Source organism: Ambystoma mexicanum, chromosome 5q (genome assembly GCF_040938575.1).
Source record: "Ambystoma mexicanum isolate Mex_15411 chromosome 5q, UKY_AmexF1_1, whole genome shotgun sequence".
Classification (NCBI taxonomy): domain Eukaryota; kingdom Metazoa; phylum Chordata; class Amphibia; order Caudata; family Ambystomatidae; genus Ambystoma; species Ambystoma mexicanum.
Genome location: NC_090933.1, coordinates 414,672,794 through 414,690,707, shown reverse-complemented (window position 1 = coordinate 414,690,707; position 17,914 = coordinate 414,672,794). Strand labels below are relative to the sequence as shown.

Below are 17,914 nucleotides of genomic sequence, written 5' to 3'. Positions count from 1 at the left end.
GTATACCGATATAACCTGAGCAGCATTTTATCCTCTGCACGTTTGCTGCTACTGCCATTTTAATGATTGTTTAAATGTTAATACTCTGCGATACATTTAACAAGCTCTTGGTAGCACCCTTTTACCAATGGAGTCCTGGGCTATCACGGCAGCAAAGTGGGAGAGCTCAAGCCCTCCGATGCCCTGGTCTGGCATCGCTGCTGCAAATATCCTCAGCTCTCTGTTTGGTGGTAAACTCCCTAAGGAGCTGATGCACCCCTGCAAAATAAAGTGATGCTGCTTAAGGAAACCTACAGGCTTTATGCCTCCACAATACCATACCTTTCTATACCAACATGTGTCCTGCCTATGCACCAAAAGAAAAAAGGAGACCGAAGATGTATTCACCGTACATACAAATCTTCCATTTAGGCAATGGTATTGGCTGAGAAGTATTAACCTCTTCTGAAGCAAGGCTTCCACAGCGATATTATGCGATATGGTTTGGGGTAACTCATCAGGATGCTTTACCTTCACAAGTTAATTTTGTAAATGAGGTGCTAAACTTAACTAGAATTAAAGCACTTTACCACCATGGTTATGGCTTTGCAATACTGCGAGTGGCAGTGTACTGGGTGTTCGACCAACTTAAGTCTTGGATAGCACGAGATCTAAGCTGCTTAAAAGACAGGTGGTATGGGTGTTGTGTGTCTGAGAGTCAGTAAAATAAGGAACATTAGTTATTTATTTTAAAACGTCCATATTTACAAACAAAAATGACCACCAAAAAAATTGAAGTAGAACACTAAAACATGCAAAAACAGCACCTCATAATGGCAAAGGTGATACATCCTTTGGCTTTCAACTAAGGATATGCAATGTTAACTGAAACAGACTTTAAAAGCTACATTTTTTCTAAATGTGTTGGTTCTATTGTAGCCAATTCACAGAGACTGGAGTAAGTCACTTATGTGAAAGCATCTAAAATATATTGGAGGAACCACCAGATCTACTCCAGTTTTAGGGTTTGTGAATCACATACGGAGTACCTGTAGCAAATCAAGAGACTCATGTTACATCTGCCGATGTTCTCCAAGGCAAAGATAGGCCAATCAGACCCTTAGTGTTCTCTGTGGCAATGTTGTATGCGTTTGGTGTTTACAATGTAATCAACAAGCCTTTAGGTAATGTTGGATATTCTAGGAGTTTGGAAGGGTGCACAAAGACGTGGACTCTGCTGGTAGAGTATGTGGTGTAGGCTGGAGCTTCAAGTAATATAATGAAGCTACTTCTGCTAGAGAAGCAGGTTGACCGTTAACCTGATGGAGCATAGAAAACCATGATTGGGGAGGATAAAACAGAGTCAAGTTTTACATCGCCCCATCCAAGGGAAGAGGGCAGGAGCCCTTTCCCCATCGCTGCAACGCCATAACAGCTGGTAAGCTGCAACGAAGGCCTGCCTGGCCTTGTCCAACTTCCTGCCTGACCCCCGCATGCCGGGCGCATCGCGGCGCCACATCGAGGCTAAGCCTCGCTTATCCCGCCCATTACATCCGCCGGCAGGCGGATGCGCCGGCGGCCCTACGAAGGCCATACAAAGGCCTGTTGAGAGCCTGTTGGGCCTCACTACATCGCCCCATCCAAGGGAAGAGGGCAGGAGCCCTTTCCCCATCGCTGCAACGCCATAACAGCTGGTAAGCTGCAACGAAGGCCTGCCTGGCCTTGTCCAACTTCCTGCCTGACCCCCGCATGCCGGGCGCATCGCGGCGCCACATCGAGGCTAAGCCTCGCTTATCCCGCCCATTACATCCTCCGGCAGGCGGATGCGCCGGCGGCCCTACGAAGGCCATACAAAGGCCTGTTGAGAGCATCAGGAGCCAGGGGCCACGGACCTTTAATCTCTTGTGAGTAGTGGGAATACCCTCAGTCTATACTATTGTGCTTTCTGGTATGCCCTCTACTACTCCGCACCCATAAACATTTGAACTCGGTTTCTTTAACTGTTTGCTACATACGCTCATGCTTCCAACGCCGCCGCCTCTATGCATTACTGCTGCCACCTCTTTAATAGTACAGGCATCCTTAGCCCTTAGTGCTCCATGCCTCAGGACTGCTATTGGCCGTGCCCTATGGTCACTAACGTACCACTGCAACTGTGTTGTGCCCTATGGTCGCCCAGACCCCACTTGCATTGTGTTGTGCCCTATGGTCGCCTAGACCCCACTTGCATTGTGTTGTGCCCTATGGTCGCCCAGACCCCACTTGCATTGTGTTGTGCCCTATGGTCGCCTAGACCCCACTTGCATTGTGTTGTGCCCTATGGTCGCCTAGACCCCACTTGCATTGTGTTGTGCCCTATGGTCGCCCAGACCTCATTCGCATTGTGTTGTGCCCTATGGTCGCCTAGACCCCACTTGCATTGTGTTGTGCCCTATGGTCGCCCAGACCCCACTTGCATTGTGTTGTGCCCTATGGTCGCCTAGACCCCACTTGCATTGTGTTGTGCCCTATGGTCGCCTAGACCCCACTTGCATTGTGTTGTGCCCTATGGTCGCCTAGACCCCACTTGCATTGTGTTGTGCCCTATGGTCGCCTAGACCCCACTTGCATTGTGTTGTGCCCTATGGTCGCCCAGACCCCACTTGCATTGTGTTGTGCCCTATGGTCGCTTAGACCTCATTCGCATTGTGTTGTGCCCTATTGTCGCCCAGACCTCATTCGCATTGTGTTGTGCCCTATGGTCGCCTAGACCCCACTTGCATTGTGTTGTGCCCTATGGTCGCCCAGACCCCACTTGCATTGTGTTGTGCCCTATGGTCGCCCAGACCTCATTCGCATTGTGTTGTGCCCTATGGTCGCCTAGACCCCACTTGCATTGTGTTGTGCCCTATGGTCGCCTAGACCCCACTTGCATTGTGTTGTGCCCTATGGTCGCCCAGACCCCACTTGCATTGTGTTGTGCCCTATGGTCGCTTAGACCTCATTCGCATTGTGTTGTGCCCTATGGTCGCCCAGACCTCATTCGCATTGTGTTGTGCCCTATGGTCGCCTAGACCCCACTTGCATTGTGTTGTGCCCTATGGTCGCCTAGACCCCACTTGCATTGTGTTGTGCCCTATGGTCGCCTAGACCCCACTTGCATTGTGTTGTGCCCTATGGTCGCCTAGACCCCACTTGCATTGTGTTGTGCCCTATGGTCGCCCAGACCCCACTTGCATTGTGTTGTGCCCTATGGTCGCTTAGACCTCATTCGCATTGTGTTGTGCCCTATGGTCGCCTAGACCCCACTTGCATTGTGTTGTGCCCTATGGTCGCCTAGACCCCACTTGCATTGTGTTGTGCCCTATGGTCGCCCAGACCCCACTTGCATTGTGTTGTGCCCTATGGTCGCTTAGACCTCATTCGCATTGTGTTGTGCCCTACGTATAACGCCTATGCCCCCTTCACGCCACTCCCCTGTACATTACCTTAGCCCCAGCATGCTACTCTGCCTGACTGCGATCATGTTCCCTTTCTGTGTCATGCAAAGTAACATACCCTGCACTGGCAACAGTTACCTAGCCTATAATAATGGTTTAGTCAGACCCGCCTGCCCAAGACACCACCCGATCACCTGCCCTACACCATTCCTGCCCACCACACCAGCCTTCCCCCCGGATACCAAGTCCGCCCTTCCCACCCACAGACATGCACACGTTCCGCATGTCGCAGCTAACACACACCTAGCTGTCTATAAGCAGAACCCCATCAACACGAGAGCATCTTGCCCTACCATTGACTACAACACCTCTACATTAGCTAACCCTACCAACTCCCGTAACACTACCCTCATCCCCTCCGATCGGAATTCTAGACTTGGCGCCAGAACCCACCACAGACCTAGCAAAGGCCCTACCAAATCACTCAATAAGATCAACCCTCACACTGTAACACCCATCAACACTATCCATCCCAGTCTTAAAGGAGCTCTCCTAAATGTCAGATCATTAGTCGCCCATGCCACAGAAGTCGCTGACATTATTCTAACAAACAACCTGGACTTCCTTGCGGTAACCGAAACATGGCTGCACGATGCTGCAGGTCCATCTCTTACCCTAGCCATACCTGATAACTACACCATCCTTAGAGCAGATAGACCGAACGCTCGAGGTGGCGGTGTAGCTATCATCTTTAAGTCCACGCTTGACATCAGACTATCCTCTGCTCCCCCACTCAAATCCTGTGAACACATTACAGTCAAATTTCAAACCTCCCCTAAAAGTACTATTACGCTGCACTTAATTTACCGACCCCCGGGCCCTCCTGGCTCATTTGAGGAAGACATCACTTCACTAGTTGCTGAAAGCTCCAAACCATCAGCACAATTGATTATACTCGGAGACTTTAACCTTGGGTTTAACGACCCCCTAGACACCCCAGCCACTGCCCTGGCCATGGCATTAGAGGAGCATGGCCTCCAACAACTTTGCTCCAAACCCACCCACTCGAAAGGCAGAATCCTTGACTGGATAACTACCCTTAACTGCAACATTACTACGAAAGATCCCACACAACTTATCTGGACTGACCACCACCTCCTCCCGTTTGACATTCTTACCAGCAACTCAGCACATAAAAGGCCTATCATGGCACCTGCCTGCCCTACTAGGAAAAAGAGCAATATCACAGCGGAAGCCCTAATACCTCTGGTGATCCCTACTTTAAACGCACTACCCGCCACAACGGACTTGAACCAACTGGTCAACGCCTACAATGAGTCCATGGCCAAAGCCATTGACATCATTGCCCCACTGAAACTGCGCAAAGGAATACCCAAAGCGCACCTGAATACATGGTTCACCCCGGAGCTCAAAACCCTGCGTCAACAAAAAAACAAACTTGAAGCACTCTGGAAATCAGTGCCTTCTATAAATAACAGATCCAATCTCACCAACATCTCCACCCTCTACAAAAATGAGATTATACGGGCCAAGAAAGAATCTCTCAATACTAGGATCTCCCAGGCAAGCTCCAGTACTAAGGAGCTCTTTAACATACTAAAGGAATTAGAAAACCCCATTACCCCCACTGACTCTTGCACTAAGGATAAACCCTGGTGCACAGGGATCCAGAATGCCCTAGCTAACAAAATCTCAGGGCTCCAAACTAAAATCAACAACAAACGACAACAACTCACTCTCGATCCCACCTCCTTCCCCACGCCCCCTCCACCTACTGCCACTAGTTCAGGCTTCACCTTCAAAAAGGTATCCATATTGGAGGTTCAGAAAATTATAGCATCCCTTAAACCATCGAATTGCAAGGGGGACAGCTGCCCCGCACAGATCATAAAAGATGCAGCTAGGGATCTCTCCCCATTTATCACCAAATTAATAAACCTGTCCTTCGCCAACAACATGGTCCCCAGCAATCTGAAACAGTCCTGGGTCCTACCGCTACTAAAAAAAACTACTCTCAACCCTGACATCCCCACGAATTACAGACCCATTACCACCGTCCCATTCCTACTAAAAATCTTGGATAGAGTGGCTTATTTACAAATCCAGGACTACCTTGAGGCCAATCACCTACTAGGAACTCGCCAATCTGGCTTTCGACCACAACACGGGACAGAAACGGCCCTTGTTGATCTCAAATGCCAGATAGACGAACTCAAAGACAAAAACAAGGCTGCCATCCTTCTACTCCTTGACCTCTCCGCTGCCTTTGACCTGGTCGACCATAAAATCCTGTGCAACCATTTGTCTCTGGCAGCACACTTCTCCCACTCTGCAGTCACATGGATCCAATCTTTCCTGGACAACAGAACCATGCGGGTCTTCTCCCCCCTAGCAGCGGCTGACCCCATCCCCATCACCTGCGGTGTCCCACAAGGATCCTGTGTCTCACCTACCCTTTACAATATTTTCACCAAGCCCTTATTCGACAAGCTGGACAATCTGGGTGTCACCTATACTAACTACGCAGATGACACCCAGATACTCCTCACCCTATCAGGCAACTACAACAAGGACGCCAAATGGATCAATGAAGTCTTTTCCATCATTCAGGCATGGATGGCCACACATGGCCTATGCCTGAATGATGACAAGACTGAATTGCTTCTTGTCGGCTCACCGAACACTATCAGTAAACTCTGTCCCGGCTACACTAGCTTCACTATTGACGGTAACACCATACCCATTGCCAAGAGCGTAAAAACCCTCGGTTTCTACCTAGACACGAACATCAACCTAGCTAAACAAATCAATATGACCGCCTCAGCCACTGCCTACACCGGTAAACTAATCAGGGCCTGCAGACCACTGATCTCCCCTAGCAACTGTCTCATCCTAGCCAGAGCACTCATTCAATCTAAACTGGATTACTGTAATAGCCTCTATGTAGGTGCCAACAAAACAGTAATCAATAAATTGCAAGTTTTACAAAATAACGCACTCCGTGCCGCCCTCAATATTCCTAGAAGGGAACACATCTCCGCCACCAGAACTGCCTGCAAATGGTTGTCCATCCAACAGAAAATTGACTTGAAAACCATATGCCTTACTTACAAAGCCCTCAATCATCTTGCCCCACCCTACCTCTCGAACAAATTTACACTAAGACAGAACACTAGAACCACCAGATCGTCCAACTCATTACAACTAACAGTTCCCAAATACTCCCTCAAAAGAGCTGGAGGATCCAGCTTCCCAACTTTGGCATCACAACTCTGGAATTCCATCCCACTGGATATTAAATCTACACCTACTTTCCAACCCTTCAGAACCAAGGTCATTTCCTGGTTAACCAACAAATAACTGTCCTACCACATATGTATGCACTCCGAATGTCCAATTTTATGTATATTGTTTGAATACTATTATCTATGCCCTATCAATACTGTACTATTGTCTTTTACCTGTAACCTGATGTTCAAAGCGCATATATACCCCTGGGTCAAGAGCGCTATATAAATAAATAAACAAACAAACAAACAAGTGCGACAAAAGGAGATGCAATCGCTGTCCTGATGGATGGTTTCATCTCGGTGTCTGTGCAGTCTAGGCTTTTTGTATATATTTGGGAGGTTCGAATAAGATGGACCGTTTTCCTTGTAGCAAATGGGGGGCTGCTGAAGGTATAGATGCAGGGAATTTGGACTTGGTAAGGGGTGGGAAATCAACCCACTTGAAAAACGAAAGGTGGTATATTTGTACAGCGCCCCATTTTGTTCCAGCAACTGACCAGGCTTATTTCGAAGGGCGTGACTGGTGATAACTGTAAGGGACCCAAATGGAGCAATTTGGCACTTGTTTGTAGACCATTTATTTATGTTGTCATTTTCAAAGCGCACTAAACCTACAGGCATCAAGGCACTGTTACAACAGATTGCTTGAAATTAAACAGAAAATAAAATTGTCAAATAGATTAGACATACAAGTACATTTGGGAGGCATCTCGATTAAGCAAAAGGCCATGTTTTGAAGGCTCTTAGGAATACCCAGTACGAGTGTTCAGCTCCCAGGGCAGGTGCCATTGCTTCGCTGCAATAGACTGGAAACTCGAGCTTCCAGCATTTGAATTTGGCTTGCAAAGGCAGTGTGCATAGGGGGTCCTGATTGCCCTTGAAGAGTCAACTTCAGTGGAGAAGAGTGAGTAATCGACAGAGTTTTAAAGATAATCCGTTAATGAACAGGGAGCAAGTGTACAGCTCTTCTCCCAGCAGAGATGTGCTCACGTTTGGGACTGTTAAGAGCTTCTCGGAGAGCATTGTTCGGTATGATCTGCAACTTCCAGAGGTTTAATCAAGCCTGGAGCCAATGATTGCTTGTGCAATGGTTAAACAACTGTGTGGGGATAAAAAGGGCCTGTAAGCATTTTATCCGTTTCTACGTATAGGGCGCGGAGGAGGAGACAGCGTTCACTTGGCGGGTCAGTGAACGAGTGGCACCCAGACACCTACCGTCTTCACTGAGGAGGTGACAGGGATGTGTGTATTGTCAATGTTGAAGGCTGTGTATTGCGATGGTGAGCTTTTTTTAGCACTACAGATGGCTCTACCAGCAGGATCTCTGTCTTATCCCCATTAGAACAGAGGTGGTTGGATGCCATCTAGCCCTGGATGGCCGTGCAGGAAGCGTTAAGTGTGCCAGAGTCTTCTGAATAGTTTCCAGGGAGGGGGGGGGGGGGGCAGACCACAAAGACCTGACTAGATAAACGGCTAAACAGGAGCAACTTTTGACTCCCCACACAACAGGTGGGACACACACACAAATATGATTAAGAATTTGTTTTTACAAAAAGGAGCGCCGAGAAAGATCTGGGAGACATTTAAAGAAGGATCGCTCATGTTACGTACAAAAAGATTCTTATGATCGGGGGGGGTTGGTCTGATTTTTCATATAGTCAAACTGTTGTTCCTCTCCGTTTTCGGTTATTCTGTTGGCTAGTGTCTCTTTGCCATGACCTCCTCCCTATCCACAGACTAAGTTTTGGCGACAACCTGGCAGTCACACTATGCCACTTTTTAGACACAGCCGGTCGTCCTAAATTCACTATAGTGGCGATAATCGCAGTATAAATATTGCATAACATGCTGTTAAATAGAATCGTCACTGCAAGATTTCCCCCGGATGAGTTCAATGTGCATGAGTCACTTTTCTGGCTGGGTGGAGGCAAAGGATAGGGCGGAGTTACAACACTCAGCATTCATAGAAGAAAAAAATAAAATAAAAAATAAACAAACACAAATATACTTATTTATTCCGATTACCTTCTGCTGTGGCCAGGCCGGACCTGGTTGAGGCTCTGGTATCGCGACTTGCACAGGATCCATATTAGCATTCAGAAAGAGCGACGCTGGATAGGCAGGAAGGGACAGTACACCAAGAGAAACTACAAAATGAACAGAACAAAGTTTTCCTAAATGACAGTAAGGCAAGCCGTTGCTTTATTAATTGATAGACGTGGGATGAACAGTTTTTTAATGAAAAGAAACAAGGGCAATCCTAGAGGTGGCAGCAAAACTGAAAACGGCAGAAGAAAACACATCGAGCAATTTGACAGCAGGGGAGGGGAGACGCTATCGAGACAGGCACGACTACACATCATAGATGCAAATCCGAACACAATGTTCACAATATTAGTGTGAGGGTGTGGCTCATTCTGTCACTAATATGAAAATAATGGGATCCATGTTTTTTCGTTTCAGCTGCGGATTTGAGGGGGTGATTATAAAAACGTAAAACTCGGCCATACTACATTATAATATGCTTCTGTCAACAACTTGGGCTAATATATCGTTGTGAAATGGATCAAATAGCCTCGTGATCGACCTATGTGGCAGAGTTCGATTACCCCAATTTGTAGACGGAAAAGATAATGCTTTAAGCATAATTTCACTTTAGATATAATCGATTGTTGTATTCTGTTAATACGGGGAGAAACATAGTAATAGTTTAAGAAGAATGGATATTAGCCTGCCATTGACAGAATTGTTAATGTGCAACTGCCACCAGGAGAAAGGACAACATTCTAATACCCTGAACATATGAATAAATACTTTACCCAACAAAAAAGTGCTAATATTCTACTTTTCCTAACAGTCTTTATCATCCGCGTAGCAAGAAAAGTTACGTATCGGCGAGGATTGCAGGGCATGCCCGGACACATTTGGGTACGGAATTGAGCATCTGGCTAGGGACAATGAAACACTATACCTGAGGCGTGGTCCGATACAGACAGCGCTGTCTGAGGGAACGGTCGGGTCTAAGGTTCGGCTAGAGGGTGGGTGCAGGCGATAGAGCGTTGTCCCAGAAGAAGAGCGAAGCGAATGAAGAAAACGGGTAGAAATGGCCGGTATATCACTGACAGGTACAGTAAAGAGTACGGAATTGGGGCGGATCGAGGGTGCATGCTGGGTAGCGTGATGACGCACGCCACGCCTGTGCGTCACCGCGAGAGCTGGGTGCGGTGCCTGTTGCTGGGGCACTGTTGTCGTGTTTATGAGTGCAGACCAGAGGGCAGCCGAGGAGCTGTGACGACACAGATGAGTAGTCACGATCAGATGTGCCACGATCAGGGCTGTAGAGAGGACAGCCAATAGAGCGATCTATCGCATGGGCCAAAGGAGGATTCGTGTCTGTTTTGTATCTTCTTATGTAATATATAAGGGGTTAGAGTCATACGTTGTAAATCAACGCCTTTGGTAATTTGCGGAGGGCATGTTACAGTTTGTTACTCATGGCTCCATTGTATAAAAAGCAGACCAAACTGGTTATGTGAATGGACAGTGTTGTGCAATATGCAATTGCCAAATGGTTTACCACAATAAATGATCTCAGGCCCACATAACCGGACTGACAAGGAGTGCAACAAAACGGTAGTGGTGGGGTATGGATATAACAATGACATGTATGTATATATATATATATATAAGGAATATGGCATGGATTGATTACTATATAATATTTATTAATTGTTAGAATTAAGTTATTGGGATGAGTAGGAGGGAGCGTGTATGAGTGCCATCAGGTTAAGCTCAACTCCTCTGCAATCGTTCAACCAGCATTCCATGTTCAGTCACGTATCTTCACGAGCCATCTCGATAGACAATGATGTGCCATGCTTGTTCACTAGCCGGCAGCAACTTGTAGCACAAGTGTAAATACTACACATCTTCACATCTTCCCTCCTTCATAATAACTGTGAACACTTTTAACAACACAGAAACATACAGCAGTTGAATCCACATGGGTTCCACAACTAGAACATATTTACACAAAGTCCTCCACATGTCGTGGTTTACGACAGACTCTTCCCCGCCTCGACCTGCTAGGAAGATCTGTGGTGACATCTGGCAAGGAAAATTTTGATCTCTTCTTTGTGCACACATTTGGCAACAACGTTCTCCTCACATTCTCCATTCTTGATATTTTCCTCACACATCCTCCTCCATTTCCAGTATCACCATCCACACGTCCACTGGCAATCTTAACATCATCGTCATGTGGTTTCACTACACACACTCTCTCTGTATTCCATATCCTCCCATCGACTGTTTTAACCGCATGTTAAAGTACCTCAATAACTTTAACAGGTTTAGACCATTTACTTAGACCCTTTCTTAAAACAGGAGGAAGTTTAATTTTTACCACATTCCCCACCACAGGTTTTATATCTCCCCTTTTAACAGATAGTCGTTTATCACAAGCACATTTGTTCTTCAACTAGACTTTCCTGATATTCTCACACACAAACTCAAAATCTCTCCGTACTTCAGTTTCTTTATCCATCCATGATGGTACCAATTTTGTGTTTGCTTTCCTCCCCCTGCTTAGCTCAAATGGAGACAAACCTGTGGTGGAGTGTGGAGTGAAACGATGTGCAACAACTTTCTCCCTTACAGCTTTCTCCCAGTTCAATCCATTCGACCATGCCCACCGAATGGTCTCCTTGAGCACCTTATTAAACCGTTCCACTACTCCATTGGTCTGTGAGTGATAAATAGCACTATTTTTGTGTTCTATGGAGTTCCTGCTGCAAAACTCCTCAATTTCTTTGGAACGAAATTGAGTACCATTGTCGGTCATGATGCTTTTTGGAAACCCTTCTCTCTCACAGATTTCTGAAAGGAAATCAGTGACAGTTCTTGCAGTGATACAAGGTCTAATTAATACCTCCACCCACCTAGTCAGGTCAATCACGACCACACAGTACTGTTGTATTCCATTACTACTCGCAGGACAAAATACATCCATACCTAGTTCATCCTATGCTTTCTCAGGAATCCTTGTTACAACCATCGGGTGTCTTGCACCCACACAACCTTTCTCACTTTAATTGCAAAGGATACCCTCACAAATAGACCTCTCTATTTGAAGGTCGCAGCCAGGCCACCAGTAGTCATTCTGTATTCTCTGCTTGGTTTTCACTATCCCCTGGTGACCTTCATGACCCAAATCGATCAGCCTTTGACGTACTCTTCATGGTGTAATTATTCTGTCACCTCTCATGATCATGTTACCGCGAACTTAAAGTTCATCTGCAACTTTCCAATAGTCTTCAAGACCAAGTTCTTAAAATTTCGATTTCATCAATGGACCTTGACCTTCAACAAGTTGTTTTAAATGCGTTATTATACAGTCTTCTGCTTCTACATCATTCCATTTGTTCTGTGGAATAGATGTCGTCTCTATACTTAAAACTACTTCCATGTCATCTTCACCTTCATCTCCAACTTCAGACACACTGGTGAGACGGGATAAGCAATCAGCAACAATATTTCTAACTCCTGGAACATATCGTACAGTGCAATTAAATTCTTGCAAAAGGATTACCCATCTCCTAATGCAATTAGAAACCTTGTCCAATCCTTTAGTCATGATGACATGGCCCAGTGGTTTATGATCCGTCCGAAATTCAACTTTGACACCCCAGATGAAACTTCTAAACTTTTCCGCTGACCATTTTATGGCTAAGGCTTCCTTTTCTATTGCAGCATATGAATTTTCAGCTCCTTTTAGTAATCTTGAAGCAAAAGCAATTAAAACTTCCTTGCCATCAGCTTCTTGAGTGACAACAGCCCCTAAACCAACATTGCTTGCGTCAGTAGTAATTATGGTTTTTCTGTTACTCCTGAAATCCTTCAACGCCGGGGCTTTAGCCAAAGCAGACTTAATGAATTCAAATTCTTCTTCACATTCATAGTTCCATTCAAATGTTTTCTTCTTGAGGAGCTCTCGCATCGGAACAGTGTGGATTGCAAAATCGCGCACAAACTTTGAATAATATTCTGCCATACCAATGAAAGTATACATTTCTTCCTTAGAATTTGGTCTAGACATGTTTTTAATGGTGTCAACCAACTGTTTCTTTGGTGATATCCCATTTGCTGAAATTCTGTGACCCAGATATTCAATCTCAGAACAATTAACATTGCATTTGTCTTTGCTTAGAATCACCCCTCCTTCATGTAGTTTCTTGCAGACATATGCTAATCTTTCATCATGTACGTTTTGATTATCTGCATAGATCAGAATGACATCCTGAAAACATATAATGCCCGGGTCTCTTTCAAAAAGTCAGTGCATTATTTTTTGAAATACAGACCCAGCAGACACCAATCCAAAAGGCATCCTTTTATATTGATATAACCCATCAGCCATGATGAAAGCTGTCAGTTGTTTCGAGCTTTTGTGCAGCTTCACCTGATGATATGCTGACGTTAAATCTAATGTCGAAAAGAATTTCGACGGACCAATCGTGGAAATGAGTTCCTGAATGTTTGGAAGTGGTTGTCTATCAGGGACAACACATTTATTTAGTTCTTGCATGTCCACACATATCCTGAGCTTACCAGATTTCTTTCTGGGTACTACTAACAGTGAGACCCACTTGCTAGCATCAATACTTTCAATAATACCTTGGTCTTCCAGAGTCTTGATCTCTTTCCTTACTTCGTCTCTCATGGATAAAGGCATACCTCGTAATTTCTGTGCTACAGGAATATGACCAGATTTCAATTTGATTTCATGAACATATCCTCAGAGACATCCAATTCCTCCTCAAAACACTGCTTTCATAACATCACTCATATTTTCTGATTTAAAATAATCACTCCCTATTGCCAGAACAGATTCGTTAGCAGTAGAATCCAATTTCTCTTGAAGTTTGCTTTGATGTGTCCAACTTAAAAGGGGTGTTTTATATTTTTCCATTGGCTTTCCTGTCTTTGAATTTTAATGTGCCCCAAAACCAACCAATTATGTCAATCTTAACACCTCCATATGCTCTGGGGTTAATGTCAGCTTTATGTAGATATTCATGTTTCTTTTTATCCAACAAATTCTGTGGTACTAAGGTATATTTAGCGCCGGAATCCATCATCAAGCGCATATTTATGCAATCTACACAAACAGTTGCTTTATGGCTCTCCATAACTTTCTCATCCTCATCATCCATTATTATAAATACGCATTCTTTTCCTTCTTCTTCTTCTTCGCTGTGACCACTGTCGATGTTACCTCCTATCCAATTCGTGGATGTACTGCGAAATCTGCAACATCTGAAGGAATGTCCTTTTCCTTTACATTTACTGCATATTATTTTTAGTGCAGGGCAGTTGGGCTCATCTGCCCAATGGTCACTGCTGTCACATCTCTAACATCTGCCTTGTCTCCTCCTTCTTGGGCTGATTCTTTGCCTGTCTGGACTGCCTTTCTTTGCATAGTTATTAGTCTGTCCTCTGAAAGTTGTCTTATTCTTCTTTTCTTCATTATGTGATGTTCTGTGTAACCTACCAAAAGATTTGCGTCTGATAGAGGCACTGCTTACCGTAGCTACGGATTCATTGGCATCAGTGGAATAATATTTGGCTTTGTTGTATCAAGCTTGATTTGAACAGATTTTACTCTGTTTTCTAATTCCTTTACACATTCTTCAGTGTGCTCTACTTATTTAGCCATGCGTAATACTGTATCTAAGGGCGGATCATCCTCAGACCATAATTTTTCTCTCACTTTGGCGCTCCTGCATTCCAACATAAACTGATCTCTCAGTCTTTCATCCAGTTGTTGCAAGTTTTAGCTAACTTTCTCAACCCAGTAATACATTGTTCGACACTTTCTCCCTCCTCTTGCACTCTCTTCCCAAATTTGTAACGTTCTAGTATGGTGCTCAACTTCTTCTCATGGTGTTTGTTGATCTTCTTGATAGTGCGTTCATATTCATTCAGATTGACGTCCTCATTAGCAGGAAGTTCTGACAAAGTCTCAAACTTTTCTTGGCCAGCTGGGCCCAAACAATGTAAAAGCAATGATTTTCTTTTTTCAGCACTGCAATTTTGACCACAAGCAACATCTGCATAATGTTCAAACAATCTGATCCACCTCTTCCATGGTTTTCCAGGTTCACCAGCTTCAGGTAGAAAAAACATGGGTGGAGGTACACTGTTGAAAGACATATTTTATTATTTTGTGTGGTGGATATAAGAAATTTTGTGGCTGAATTGAAGGTTGTAGTAAGACTTGTTTTCTCAATTGTCTCTGTCGGTTCACATATGAGGATTTGCATTGTACATTGAACAGTCTTCAATTACTGCATACTGTATTTTAAAAGTTCCTTAGTTGCTGCATATTGCCTGCCAGATATTGTGTATATTACAGCACCTTTAAAATTCTTTGGTATGTTTTGTCGCTGTATATTCTCTAGTTGTATTGTTGTTTTTTCTTTTATGTGCTGTGGCTTTAAAAGTCCTTCATTTACTGTCTGCCGGTCACAGAATAATGTGCATGTCACTTTAAATACATTCACTTCCTTGTTGATTGTAGATGCTCACGTGCGAAGGGATCTGCAAGGGGCCTGTAATATTATTTAGGCGTAGCGCACATGCGCAAAAAGAGGTGACCCTGATCTAGATGCACAACGATTCGGCAGGGCGGCTGCCCATATGATCGCAATGATTACCATAGAGAAGTAGCTTCCTATGAATAATTTCCAGGGGCCGCTGCAACGCCCGGGCGAGAGCGGAGCGGCCTCGATGCAGCGTATGGTAAGCAGAGCGGCGCAAAGTAAGTGGTGTCACGAAGTGGAAAGGAGGGCCTGGGCTATAAATCCTCGTCGCCACTTGTAGTGGTGGGGTATGCAAATAACAGTGACATGTGTATATATATAAGGAATATGACACGGATTGATTATTATATAATATTTATTAATCGTTACAATTAAGTTATTGTGATGAGTAGGAGGGAGCGTGTATGAGAGCAGCCAGGTTGAGCTCAACTACTCTGTAATCGTTCAACCAGAATTTCATGTTCCATTGCGTATCTTCACAAGCCATCACGATAGACAATGATGTGCCATGCTTGTTCACGAGGCACAGAGTTCACTAGCCGGCAGCAACTTGTTGCATAGGTGTAAATACTACAAAACCTACATTTCAGGCACCTGTTATGGGCGGGGCCACTTTAGAAACCGGGTGGGGCAAACTTAGAGGATCAGTCCCCTCTGTTCTACTCCAAGGGTACTCTGGCAGGGATCCCATATCTCCTACCCCCTTCCCCCACCTGTCACTCTTCTACCCACCACCACACACCCCGCCTCCTACCCTCTACTCGCTAGAATCAGCTTCATTTCGGTTATACAAAAGGTGCTCTACCTCGACATACGTCAGCGATGATGTAATCCTACATCGCTAACAGTAAAAACCTATCGGCAGGAGGGATTGGTTAAGGAAAACTTATGCTTATAGTTTGTATACATGTTATCATCATTGGATGCCTCTTATCTGGTAGGCACGCCTTGAACCAGTTCTAACTATGTAAAAATAAATACAGATAATAGCATAGCAACAGCAGCGGATAGGCTTCAGCAACAATGTATGGTCCACCATTGCATTGGTCCTCATGATCGGTTGGCACTCTCACCAATCTTGGACATTCGTCTCGTTAGCAGCATGTAAGCAGCAAAACCCAGGTTCGGGGAACAACGTTGGACAACTGCCTTTCTTAGCTAATTAGCCTACCATCTCATCAGTTAGGCCCTAAGCCAAAGGTTCTTTGCAGTTGACCTTGCAGAACGTTCTCTTCCTCAGAACTTTAAAGGGAGTGAAGGTTCATTGCTATCTTCGTTTTGAGCCTTATGAATAGGCCTTGTTTTCTAGTCCTGAATCAAGTGTGAGACCACCCTGATTTTGTCCATTTTGCCCTTCCATTTGATATTATTTGATTCAATTATATTGGGTGCTATTGCTCTTCTCGGCCTCTGAAGACTTGGTTGCTCGCTCCATTCTGCACTCCTTTACTTAATCTAAGAGAAATATGTAAGTGAGAGACCCCCAAAAATACAGTTAAACCTCCCAATGGAGTCAATAATGACGCATCCCAAGAGGGAATGAGACCAAGTGCTGGAGGTAAAGAAAGCTTTATCTAAAATAGGGCAAGCAGAATCTACTCTGCTCACGCCGAGAGCTCTCTGCAGAAAACATGTAACAGTTTAGTTATATACAAAAAAACATCATCAGCTGTGGGAAGGCCTAGGGGGCACAGAAGCAGTTGTGGCCACACATTCCCATTCATTCACTACCATGATTTGTTCGTCCGGTAACCTCAGAGGCCTGTATTTTAATACTTGCAAATGCATAGTTCAAAGGTATTTTATTTATTACCAGTCACAGATCGGGCTTCATCTGCTAGATACTACGCTTGACCTGTTTAAACAGTTCAGGATGTACTGCTTGTGGGTAGAGCTCATGGGTCATTATATGGTCTGGGGCGTCCACCTGGTAACAACAAAGAGGATTCTAAATATATGGCTGGAATGACTGGGTCACAAAAAGCACATATCATTATGGGTATACATTTCATTGTGGGGGCTCAATGATCAATTGTCCAAACATCATTAAGTCTTTTACTGACCTATTTTGACACCCTGATTGTATGGGAGAATCAAAACTTCTTTGCGGTATAGTTCCTTGTTGCACAATGAGACAGGGCTTTTTAGAACACAGTTGTACATACAAGCTTTTTGCACGTGGCTTGCTGAGTTGCACTTAAGTCATACTAGTTTAGAACATACTATATTTCCCACTTAGCTTGATATTCTTGTTACAATGAAGAGAAACAACAGAGTTCATTCAAGAAATACTTAGATCAATGTTCATCTTTTGCATATATAAGGAAAAGAGGCGGTTCATGACTTGTGGTCTGTATGCACACCTTTAGCAGAGATTATGGCTTGCTGGGAGGGGCTAACCGCTATATTATTCTTACATAATGTTACACATATATTTACATTTAACCGTATAGACTAATGGACATGAGGTAGCTCCGTGCTGATGTGTACAATGTTATATTGATATTGCATTGCCGCAAGTTATTTCCATGAACATTCTTCTGTCCCTCATTAGTATACATCATACGTTCATCGTTAAGGTTTAACATGATTTCTGGTTATA

The 17,914-nt window shown here is 44.6% G+C and overlaps 1 protein-coding gene across 1 annotated transcript in view; it reads right to left on the bottom strand.

Moving 5' to 3' along the window:
- The window catches only part of RIOK3 (RIO kinase 3), a 112,223-nt gene extending 102,256 nt beyond the window's left edge, over window positions 1–9,967 (bottom strand). The window contains exons 1-2 of the mRNA XM_069620901.1: window positions 9,681–9,967; window positions 8,735–8,856 (exon numbers count right to left, since the gene is read on the bottom strand). Coding sequence (XP_069477002.1) covers window positions 8,735–8,797 — 63 coding nt within the window. The 5' untranslated portion in view covers window positions 8,798–8,856; window positions 9,681–9,967. The remainder of the gene's footprint in view (window positions 1–8,734; window positions 8,857–9,680) is intronic.
- Between the last annotated feature and the right edge of the window lie 7,947 nt (window positions 9,968–17,914).